Source organism: Notamacropus eugenii, chromosome 1 (assembly GCF_028372415.1).
Source record: "Notamacropus eugenii isolate mMacEug1 chromosome 1, mMacEug1.pri_v2, whole genome shotgun sequence".
Lineage (NCBI taxonomy): Eukaryota > Metazoa > Chordata > Mammalia > Diprotodontia > Macropodidae > Notamacropus > Notamacropus eugenii.
The window spans coordinates 106,881,174-106,893,713 of record NC_092872.1 but is presented as its reverse complement, the minus strand read 5'-3'; the positions used below and the strand labels follow the sequence as shown (position 1 = coordinate 106,893,713).

Here is a 12,540-nt window from a genome sequence, read left to right as displayed (position 1 = left end):
AAAAGCTCCTTGTAGGCAGGAACTATTTCATTTTTATCTTTGTATCTTCAGCAACTCTTTGTAACCACAGCATGCTTGGAGCTTAGTAGGCAATTAAATGCTGATTGATTGGTTGAACTAAGGTTATTCAATCTCTCTCTCTCTCTCTCTCTCTCTCTCTCTGTTTCATTTTTGTATTTTCTACTTCTGTTCACAAATGTAGGCTCCTACTTTTTGTTCATTATCTCTCACAATCAGAGCTGTACCATTCTAAAGGATAATGAGTGACCTCTGGGATAACCTGCACTTTCTATACTTCTGGGAGGCAAGGAAGAAATACCTAACCTGCTGACCTTGAAAAATCTGCCTGGTGGTATGGGAATTTGGGTAACGTGCCCTAAGAAGAAAACCCAGAGTTTATAATGCCCCTAATTGCCTCCATTACCCTTTGAATTGGAAGGGTCTCTGCTCCACTATTCACTTTTCTCTCAGGCAGAGATTTAGCCCAGAACAGTTAAGGAATTTGTTAGATATGGTTTCTTCAGTGAGACCACAAATAAACCTGGCAGTAGAACTCACTTATTGAATCTAGGCCCTTCTAAACAATTTTGCCTCTGTAGGAGGGGGAAATAACATTATAGCTTGTAAATGTACAGCAATCTCATTTTACAATAAGTAAAAACAGAGGTTCAAAAGTAAGGTACCTGAATGGGCCACAGTCAAAAGATGGTGGGAAGGAGACAATCATATACAGCACTGGCATTGTAGACAAGAAGAGAATGAGCAGAAGCATAGCCAAGTAAAAATTATTAGACTTGGAGGCTTTGAAGACTCTGGCTTCGGGGACATTGCAGCACATCACAGCCCAGCACTGAAAATACATGGATGTATGCAGACGGAGTATGTTGATAGCTGGAAGGCAAGGAGCATAAAATGACCCCATCCTAGAAACAAACAAACAAAAGAATATGACTCAGTTTTGGAGTCTGATTCCCACATTAAAGCACCCATTTTATATCACCCTCCTGTTGGGAAAGGTGAAAATTTGTGTGGTCATTTTCAATCTTATTTTAAATAAATTTAACAGCTGGCCTTGTCTATCTTTCCTCTACATATTATAATGGCTCCACCCCAATATGGTCTATATTATTCTATGGTTTTATTAAGTGTTTCCTCACAAATATCTTTATATATGCTGTCAGGAAAGGATTTTATAATCAAAGTAATTAACCAACATTCCATATAATTATTAGTTTTTTTCTTTCTTCTTTATGACTAAAGTAGATCTTTCTTTTCCCTCATAGATCACAGATCACAGAATGTTAGAGGTAGAAGGGATCTTTGAAATCAGTTAGTACTAAAAGGAAGCTTATTTCTTTCTCCTCTACTGAGAATCTCATTCTTTTTATATCGAGACTTAAACAATTTATTTTTAAACAACTCTTCCAAACAGGAGCAAGTTACAACAGGTCAGTTTCAGGTGATGTAGCTAATAGGTTTAGGAAAATAGATTTCAATGATTTTATTAGGGAAAACCTTCCAAGCTACAAAGGAATCTTCATGGGTCTTTTATTATTACTCCTAAATGAAATGAGAGTTGTGTCCTTTTGGAGGGGGATAAGGAAGAAATGACCTTTTAAAAAAACCCAGGAATAATAGTAATAATTCTGCTGCTACTAATAATGAAGGTAGCTCACATTTATACATAATATTTTATTCTTTACAAGTTTAACCTACCCCAACTTCATAAAGGACTTTTAGACTGTTATTTGGATCATCACCTAAAATAGGAACAGGAGTCATTTGTGTTTTGACATTATAGTGTTTATATCTAAATAATATCAACCCACCCAATTTTTTTTAATGGCAATAGTTGGGTTTATTTATTGACATTATGCCAAATAACTGATCAAATTGATTTTTCCCCACCAAATTTACCTTTTAAAAGGTCTGAATATGACTAGAACAAAGGGACGTTAGTTTTAAAAAATGGCAAAAACAGTATACTTTGTTAATGACATGAAGTCATGAAGTGAATACTCTCAAAAGTAAATTTTAAATTGAAGGATTGGGTTTAGGAGGCAGAGGACAATTTTCTAAGTTATCAAACCCTATAATGTAATATAATGGGTAGTGTTTGTTTTATGTTCACAACTTTAAGCTGGGAGGGATAAAAGAAGAAATATTGGAAAAAAAGAAAGAGAAGATGAGACAGAGGAAGGAAAGGAAGAGAGAGAATAGAAGGAGAGGGAAAAGAAAGGAAGGAAGAAAGAAGGGAGGGAGGGAGGGAAGGAGGAATGGAAGAAGGGAGAGGAAGGAGAAAAGAGAGGAAAAGACAGAAGGAGGAAGGAAAAGAGGAAGGAATGAAGACAGAAATTGGTGAGAGAGAATAGATGGGAAATAAAAACTCAGCATTTATTAATCATTAATCAACAATTAAGGAATCGTCGTCTAGTGACCTACTCCCAATACAAGGGAGTCAAAGTCTTACTACTACCTTGGTATCCTCATTTATCTACTAAAAATAATAAATGTAATACCTTGACTTCATATAACACCTTTCTTCCAAAAAGTTCAAAGTATGGATCATTTTGTCTATTTATTTTCATCACTTTTGTGAGGTAGGGAGGTGCACCACTCAATAGTTGGGAAGCTAATGTACAAAAGGTTAAATGAATGAATGATGGTCGCAGAATCAATGACCAAGTCAGATATAGAATCTAAGCCTTCTGTCTCTCTCTGTGCTTTAGTGCTAACCAACTTAATAGAGATGTATAACTTTAATGAAATAACCAATCAAACTAACTGGAAAGTCCTTCCTGATTGCAAATGTAAAGCATAAAGACTTGCTAATCATTTTATCTCTATATCACAACATAATAATGGACTATTCTCATAAATGCTATTTCAATAGCATTAAGTATTCAACCAACTCATCACCTCTGACATCAGTAACTGAATCTTTCCCCTTACAATCTGGACTGAAAACAAAATCCCTGGAGCCTTTTGTCTCTTCCTTTGGTACACTACCAAAACTTGTCCTCTGCCCTTTTGCCTCAGAAATCATCAGTACTACTGTGTGGGACTATCTGAATGTGTGCTAGAAAGGTTGGCTTTCCTGTGTTCGTATACTCAACCCCCTACTGACTTCCTGGGAGTTAGGAAAAAAGGATCTGAGCAAAGGATCTGGCTAAGTCTAAAAGGAACAAACCATTTTGCTTTTAGATCCCTAGGACATAAATGCACCCACACTCTGAAAGGCAGTACAGCTGCTTTTCAAAGCACTACTCATGTTTATTGTCCATCTTCCTTTAGAAGAATCCCCACCTGTTTTCCAAAAGGGAGTTATCCAAGAATGTCAGGCACATTTGTAAGAGAATTGGGGGGATAGTGCATGACTTTAGGAAGAAGGCCTAGCTATGGTTTCATTGTAAAGAAGTTTGGGTTAATTAGTCCAGAGACAGAACATACTACCAACCAAGACAAGCAGCTACTTTGACAGCTTTCCAGACAACAAAAACTGATTTCTAGTCTAGGCCAATCTGTTGTCTTAACTCAGAATGTAGCCTGTAGATATATAACATATGGTTGTACAAGTGACAGTAAGTCGGCCTTGTGGATTGAGTTGGACTTTCTATAAGAGCTGGACGTTAAAAAAAAAACTTGTATTATTGGGCAGTGTGTGTGTGTGTGTGTGTGTGTTTTTTTAATTACCTGATTAGCATTGAGTACCAATCTATAGAAACACAGCAAAGGACTGAGATATCCAGAATGCTTAGTGGTGACTCCCTCTCCCACTTTGCTAATTAGTCCCTCCATAAACAATCTTAAGCAGTCTTGGTTTCCTCTCTCAATCAAGGAAACAGTCATGATATAGAATTTGCATGCCACTTCTTTTGATATCATTTGAAGTTGAATGAACTGCTACTTCTGACAATTTAGAAAACTAAAGTACAAAAAATGCATTTTCCTTTAAAATATAAATGGAGAAAATTAGCAGAATCTTCACTATTACCGTTTTCTTAAAGCTATATCATCTGTTGGTGCAAGGGGATTTTGAAAATAGAAGAGCACAGTGACCTTGTTGACATTCTTTTCTCATATTACTGTAGCAAGATGATTTTAAAATTTAACAGAAAAAAACAGTCTGACAGTACACAGTGATTCAATCATTCAAACCATAAATAATTTAAATATTTAATCAATAGGTGAAGGTTCTTCCAAAAGTGTTTACAGTTGATTATCAGCACATTCCATGAAGTCTGAATAACCACTTAGTAGAATGATATTTTGTTGGACATGTATGGTGTGATAACAGTAAAAATGGACCAACCATAACTATTTGTACTCTTGAGTTAAAAATGACTACTCTTGACAACCAGATGAAGTATATCATTGGATTTCATTTTTTAAATTAAAAGTTTCTACAATAAAAATATATTTCCATTATAGAAATTCATTGCCAGTTTGCTAAAGGTTTAGGAAGAGAATTAGTGAGGAGAATATAGACTTTAGGTCAAAGAATCTAGGTTCAAATTCTTCTTCTCATTCACTAATTGTAACGGCCATGCCATTTAAAGTCTATAGACTTCAGTTTCTCTGACTATAAAATGAAGAGGTTGGATGAGGTGGCTCTAAACTCCCTTCCACCTCTCCATCTATGATCCTCTGTTTTCATTTGACAAAGTATATCAACATGGTGTGTGAGCTAACCATTTGAACCCATTCTGATATGGATGTCTCCATGTGAAACTGGTTGAAAACTAAATATCCAGCATTTCACTGGACCTTTGACAAAGAAGCATGCCCCATGACAACTGAAATGGATTCATCAACTGTTGGAACTAAGAGAGAAATTAGAAATCTACCAGCTTAAACCTTTCATTTAATAAATGAGGAATCCAAAGCACAACTAATATCTTGCAAAAGGAGGACTGGAATTCTTATTCTAAGTCTAAAACTTGCATAGCAATTGAGAACTTGGGACAGCTAGGCGGATAGTGCACAGGGTCTGGAGTCAACAAGACTTGAGTTCCAATCCAGCCTTAGAGACATTAGCTATGTGACTCTGGGCAAATCACTTAAGTTTTGATTGCCTTGGCTTTCTTACATGTAAAATGGGAATGATGATAGCACCTCCCTTCCAGGGTTGTTATGAGGATCAAGTGACATTATAATTGTAAAATGCTTAGCACAATATCTGCCCCAGAGTAAGTGCTATATAAATGTTAGCTTTTGTTATTATGAAAAGCATTGTTATTTAAATACTTGTAACAATTACATGAGAAGCGGTGTGATAGGTGTGTAACAAGTTGGTCTTTGAGTCATGAAGATATGAGCTGAAGTCTTCTTTCTAACATATATTGGTAACGTATATACGTATGATGATGGGAAAGTCACTTCATCTCTTCACTAGGGGCAACTCGCTTGATCTTGCTCAAAGCAACTAAGACTGTTACAGAGGAATTGTCAATCTATTTTGAGAAAGAAGTTTCCACACAGAAGAGTTCACTTTACTTATGAAATCAAAGGTCAAGACAAAAAAATGACTTGTAATAAAGTCAGATTGGGAAATGTTACTTAAACATTTTTTGACAACTTTCATAGTTAATATGTGTGGCAATAATGTGATCAGGTAAAATTCCTCATATTGTTCCTGGTTTCAAAAATGCTGAAAAATACTTCCACAAAGTCCTGCCATGCAGACCCATGGGCAGGGTCATCATCCATCCTCTCGGAAACATCTGGAGAAAGATGACTGTGCAAAACAGATGCTACACGGCCTTGGAGGGTCAAGGTTTCCAAGGTGATTCAAGCATAGAAATTTTGTAATCAGTGCAGAGAACTGTCAGATTGTTTCCCGGAGTATAGTATCCTTTGATTCAAGGTCATGGTATTATGTGAGGACATGTGCCCTTTTATATTTTCCTTCCAATCCTAAACAATCATACACTTTGCCTACCAGATCATGCCTTGATTGAAGATCAATGCTAGGACATTGCCGCTGATATCAAATTCTGTGTAAGAAGGCTAAAAGGAGACAAATATTTTCATGAGTTTAGGCTCACAACGATTCCAAACACAGCATGTGAATACTGTCATGCAGGCAAGGGCAAGACAATTAATTGCCAATTACATTCAACACTAACAAAATAATACTACTAGAGTAGAATATAATCTAGCACAACAATAATTCATTAAGGAACTCCTTGTGCAGAGCATAGGGAAATACATATAGGCATAGGGAAATACAAAAATTTGATAAAACATTTCCTGCTTTCAAAGAATTTCCATTCCAATGGGGAGGTACAAAGGTATATAAAACATACACTTACAACATACATTATAAGATAAACTCATTAGAAAATTATTAAGTCAAGAACTACATGAAATCTAAATGTGAAGGGGCAATAAATGACTGAGATTAAGGAAGACACCCAAGAAGAAATAGCATTTCAGTTGACATTTTAGCTAATTATTTTCTACTAGCAAGCAATTTATTTCTTCTCTCTCTCATGCCATGCCTTCTAAGAAGAAAAAGAGGAAAAGAAAAACCCTTATGTAACAAGGATTCCTAGTCAAGCAAAACAAATTTTCACATTGGCCACATCTCGTTTTGAATCTTGAGTTCGTTACCTCTCTGTCAGGAGGTGGGCAGCATTCTTCAACAATGATCCTTTGGAATTCTCATTGATCATTAGAAGGCTGGGAAGAGGTTCAGTGAGGGGAAAAAAAGAGAGGAAGGGCACTCCAGACTTAGAGAATAGTCTCAACAAAGCATGGAGGCAGGAAAGGGCAGCATATGTGGTAGACTAAACTATATCCTACTAAAGTTATCCCAAAGATTTGTTTAATGAGCTTATTATACAAAATGATCTTAAACCCCCAAAATGTATCTAATAAAGTCATTCTGTTCACCTATACAATAATCCATAGAACCTTAAACATAAAAGAGTGACTGGATAGTACTTTTGCCCCAAAGCATTCCTAGCTGAACTCCTTTGAATAAGATGAAAATGGAAATAACAATAATGACTGAAACAATGACTACTGCCTTTAATGTTTTCAAACATTGTCTCATTTGTTCCTTGCAACACATCCATGATGCATATGTTATTATGTTATTTTTATTTACATTTCATAGATGAAGAAACTGATGCTCAGGAATTTTAAGTGACGACCACAGTCATAGACCAAGTAAATATCAGAGCTGGGATTTAAATCCAAGTCTCTTTCTGACTCCAAATGCAGGACTCTTCCCATCGTACTACACTGCCTCTCATAAAAAAATAGGTCTAAGGTTATGAAATAAAGTGTATGGTGGTGCTACTTACAGAATTAATGAACTCAGAAATAGTAGATTTAGGGGGAAAGATTCTTAGCTTGGAAAATAATCACTCAGGAAGTATTTTAAGCACTTACTTTGGGCCATTCACTATGCTAACCACTTGGTAAACAATGGAAAGCAAATATAGTCTCTGGCCTCAAGGAATTTACATAATAGGCATAATACATACTATAACTGATACACATATGCATATACATACATGTATATACACACATGTGTAACTGATGTATTAATATGTATGTATGTGTACATATTATATGTATATTATACAGACATATTTGTATATTAGATACAAGATTAACTTGGAAGGGAAGCCTTCTTACAGAAGATTGTCCCTAAAAGGAGATCAGGGAATTTTAGAGATTGAGGGGAAAAGTAGAGCTTGAGGCGTAAGGGGCAGCCAATGTAAAGGTACAGAGGAAGGAAATTGTGTGAGAAGTAGCAAATAAGTAATTATGGCTGCACCACAGTGTGGAGAGAAGTAAGATATAACAAGACTGGAAAGAGAGGAAGGGGTAAGGTTGTGAAGAGCTGTAAGAGCCAAACACAGTGTGCATTTGAGACTAGGAGTAAAAGGGAGCCAGTAGAATTTATTGAGAAGCAGTGACGTGATTAGGTCTGCACTTTAGGAAAACTGGCATTTGTTTAACAGTAAATGAATGATTTGTTATGTCAATAAATGCTCTGACAAACATTTATTAAGAGCCCAATAAAAGCCAAGCATTGGACCAGGTGCCAAGGATATAAAGATAAAAATAAAGTAGTCCCTACCTTCAAGGAGCTTATATTTTATTCTATTATTTCTATTTGTAAAAATAGCTGGGAATTATAGGTAAAGAGCACTATCCCTGACAATATATTTCCAATAATTTATGCTACTTGATAGATTTTTCTAGGCATTAATCCCATGATTAAAAACAAACAAAGGGGCATAATTATATTCATCTTCTCAAGTCCCAGACGCAGGAATTTTTCATTGTGTAACAGAACTAAACCAAAGAATAACTAATGGTGTTTTAAATCATCAAGGGAAATGGTAAGATGCCAAATAAGAGAAATGCCAAGTGTTTGTGTGTTAAAAACCCCAGGACAGGATGTAAATTTTTGGTAAAGAGCATCATCAAGTTGCTAGTAAAGGTGCTAATGGAAAATGCAAAGTGCATCAATACTTCATACATTTCTTTGAATATAAGCAATGGCAAAATTCAAAAAGGTTGGCATATGACAACTTTGGTCTAAAACTAAAAATGAATGCACTCTTCTTTGACTATGAAAATGACACTAATAATCTAGCATCACTGTAACATGAGCTTTGCATTGTCCCCCCCAAATATTAGTCATATTTTATAGTAATAACTGACACCTTTATAGTGCTTCAGAATTTGGAAAGCACTTTCCAATGGAGAGGCAGCATGACATTAGACACTGCTGTATTTTGGTTCTCCTCTGACTTGTTTGATTTATTCTTCTCGGTAGCTTCTGAAGGATCATCTTCTATGTCCCACTCCCTATATGTAGGTATTCCCTAGGGCTCTTGCCCTCTTCTTAGCTCTTTCTTTGTCTATGTCTCTCTTGTCCCTATTTGTCTCCCCCCTGTACGCTTTCTCATCAGCTCTCATGGATTCATCTAACTATAGGCAGATGAATACCAGATCTGCATATTTACTCCTCATCTATTTCTTGAGCTCCAGTCCAACATCTCCAGATCTTTGCTGGGCATTTCTACCTTGATGATTCACAAACATCTCAAACTCAACATGCCCAAAACAGAATCTAGTAATTTTTCCACTAAAGTTGCCCTTTCTCATTTTTGTTATGGGCACCACTATTCTGCCAGCTTCGCCTTTTGGAATCTCATGTTCATCTTCAGCTTTTCCCTCTCCCCCACCCTATCATTCTATCAGCTGCCAAGACTAGTCAGTACTGCCTTTACAACCTCTTGTTTTATTTTGTTTTGCATCCATCCTTTTTCTCTTCACTCATCCCATAGACTCCCTAGTTCAGGCACCTGGCCCCTCTCACCTTGATTATTGAAACACTCTCCTAATTGGTCTCTCTGCATACAACCTCTCCTCTTTCTGATCCTTCTTCCACACAGTTATAAAACTGATAGTCCTAAAAGACAGGTCTAATTATATCATTTCATCACTACAGACATTCCATTGGCTCCCTATTTTAGCATAAAAAATTTCCTTTGTTAAGCATTTTTAAATTTTATTTTAATTTATGGACGAGCATTTCCATAATGTAGTATAATAAAAAAATGATTGCACATGAATCTGTGAATCTATTATGTACAACTTGCAATTCGTTTTGAATATATAATAAAGTTATCATGTAAATTTTATCATGTAAAATGTTTAGCATTTAAAGGCTTTCACAATCTTATTCCAGCATATCTCTTCAGGATAATAATGTATTACTCCCCTTTATGCACACTGGGTTCTAATCAAACTAGTCTGTTTGCTGTTCGCTGCATAGGATGTTCTATCTCACACATCCATGCCTAGAATTCTTCACCTGCTTTCATGAAAATCAAACTCCTCAAGTATCACCTTCTTCAAAAGGCCTTTTCTGATTCTTCCAACTGTTTGTTGATCTTTCCAAATTTCTCTGGATATATACACATGTACATACATAATACATATGCACACCTATGTATGTATACTATGTGTGTATATACATAATACATATATGCACATACACACATATGTGTATGCATATACACCTATACATGTACATATCTACACCAATGAATAAATGAAATTTATGTCATGTATAATATATACATGCAAGATATGCATATATTTATGTATATACAAATAAGCCTGTGTGTACATGTGATATGCGTACATGTGTTCACAAAATGCATATATATATATTTCTCTTTTACTTTTCTGCAAACACATTATATCTTCCCAGTGTGTGTGTTTGTCTTTCGTTTCCAAAGAAGACCATGCCATCAGAGAAATGATGACATGACTTGCACTTCACTTTGTTTTGAGTGAGGGAAGGCTGTGCAGGTCACCAGCCTCACTTTTCCTTCAGAGCCATCTGAATCCAGTGACTAAGTATTCATCAGGATGACTGGAGATGACCCAGGATGAGGTAGTTGGGGTTAAGTGGCTTGCCCAAGGTCACACAGCTAGTAATGTCAAGTGTCTGAGGTGAGATGTGAACTCAGGTCCTCCTGACTCCTGCACTGGTGCTCTATCCACTGCACCACTTAGCTGCCCTATCCTCCCAGTAGAATGCTGTCTTTGAGGTCAGAAACGGTCTTACTTTTGCATTTTATCACTAGTGGTTACAATTGCTATAATAACTTAAAATTAATGTCTCTGATGGCATGGTCTTCAGCAATGAAGGATGAATACACACAGTAACTTAAAATTGCACTAGGACTTTTGCAATACCCTGTGTAAATATCAGCAATGATTTAAATTTGTTTCATTAGGACCTCATAACAATCCTGAGGGATATGTATGCCAGGTACTATTTATCCCATTGTACAGATGAGGAAATTAAAGTCATAAAGGTTAACTCACTTGTACACTGTTATACAACAAATTTCAAGGGTAGGATTTGAACCCTAGACTTCCTGACTCCAAGTTCTGCACTCTATCTACTACACCATACCCAGGAACATCGGTACGCTCTCATGGAATCCTTTGGGACCACAGTGCATATTTGTTAGAATCTCCACTGGGCATCCTATGCCATCTGTGGTTATAGGCCAGTGTTCTTATTTCTTCTAGTCTAGAAATGGAACAGGCAACCTTTGCCTGCTTAGCACAGTGCTTGACATTCTGAATTGATCTCATGGAAAATGAAAGAGAATGGTACAAATTTCTCAATGCAAGTTTCCTTTGCTCTCAAAAGTACAAAAGCTTCCAAAATGCCAGCTGAAATGAGATCAACTTTCTAGTCAGTAATGAGCCCCTTACCCCACCCCTCCAAACCAGATGAATATAATATAGTCTTGAGATCCTATGATTGTGTGATTTTGTGGCTGCAACACAGTAATTGAAGTAATGTCTTTAATGATCTAATTTGCCTGATGGAGAGGAATAACACTTAGAATTCTTCCACAACATATTATAATTATGTTATGAAAAGTAGTGTCTTACAGAGGAAGTCCTGAAATACAAGAAATCACGATTCCAGGCCCAGCTTAACTATTAACCAGCTATATGACTTTGAGCAAGGGCTTTAACTTGGCCAGGCTTCACTTTTCTCACCTGTAAAATCAGGGAGTTGGACAAGGTTGGCAATAAAGTCATTTAAAATTATATGATTGTGGGGTTTGATGATCATTCTTTTCCACATCCATGGCCAATACAGAAATGTGTCTCTGGATTTGCCTCTATCCAGACTTAAACTTGAGAGTCCACCTTGGTTTCTTTCTCCTTTCGCAAAGCTCAGAACTCATTTTTTAAGAAGTCAATGATTTTCTAAGTCAAAAGTTCTCTTGAAGTCATTTTGAAAAAGCCTTATAAAACATTTCTTTCTTTTAGTTTTTGTTTTTTAAGGTAAAATTCATTAGAAATAGTTGCATCATACTCCCTTTCAAATGATTATGGTTGTGGAAAAATGGTTGAGGTAGAACACATTTTATAAATCCCAAAATAGCTGAAAAAAATATACTACATGGAATCAACTTTCTCTAGTTATGAAGGGCCCTTCGACCTTCATTAGGCATGCTGTGGGCAACAACAGAGGAGGCCAACTGGCAGGTGCCTGCATTAGTAGAAACAGGTATAGTTTTCATTTTGTATTTGAACCCCCTGACTTGCACAGGGTAGGCATTTAGTATAAATTAATTGAATAAATAAATAATGGAGCAAGATCAAGTCAATGAAAAGATTGAGTGAATGAATGAACAAAATAGCAATTATTAAGAACTTATTGTATGCAGGGGCTACTCAAAGGCCTGATCCCACTACTGATTAGCATTGGAGCTTTGACTGCCCTTTCCAGATTGGGACAGTTCACTACTCCTTAGACAACCACATCTGATAAGGCCTCCACTCTGTGATATTTCTGGCATAACCTTTTATTCCAGGGTCTAACAGTGGGTACCATGTTGACTCAGATTTCCTTATCAGGGAAGTTTAGAATTAAGCTGTATTTGGCCAGGACTGGTGCATTAGACCCAAAGGAATTTCTAAGGAATTGACCTTTAGCTAAACTACATTCTGGGAGCAAACTATTCA

The 12,540-nt window shown here is 36.4% G+C and overlaps 1 protein-coding gene across 1 annotated transcript in view; it reads right to left on the bottom strand.

Annotated features, from left to right (window-relative positions):
- The window catches only part of TMC1 (transmembrane channel like 1), a 135,910-nt gene that overhangs the window by 17,303 nt on the left and 106,067 nt on the right, over positions 1-12,540 (bottom strand). Inside the window, exons 14-15 of the mRNA XM_072611640.1 lie at positions 5,942-6,009; positions 684-923 (exon numbers count right to left, since the gene is read on the bottom strand). Coding sequence (XP_072467741.1) covers positions 684-923; positions 5,942-6,009 — 308 coding nt within the window. The remainder of the gene's footprint in view (positions 1-683; positions 924-5,941; positions 6,010-12,540) is intronic.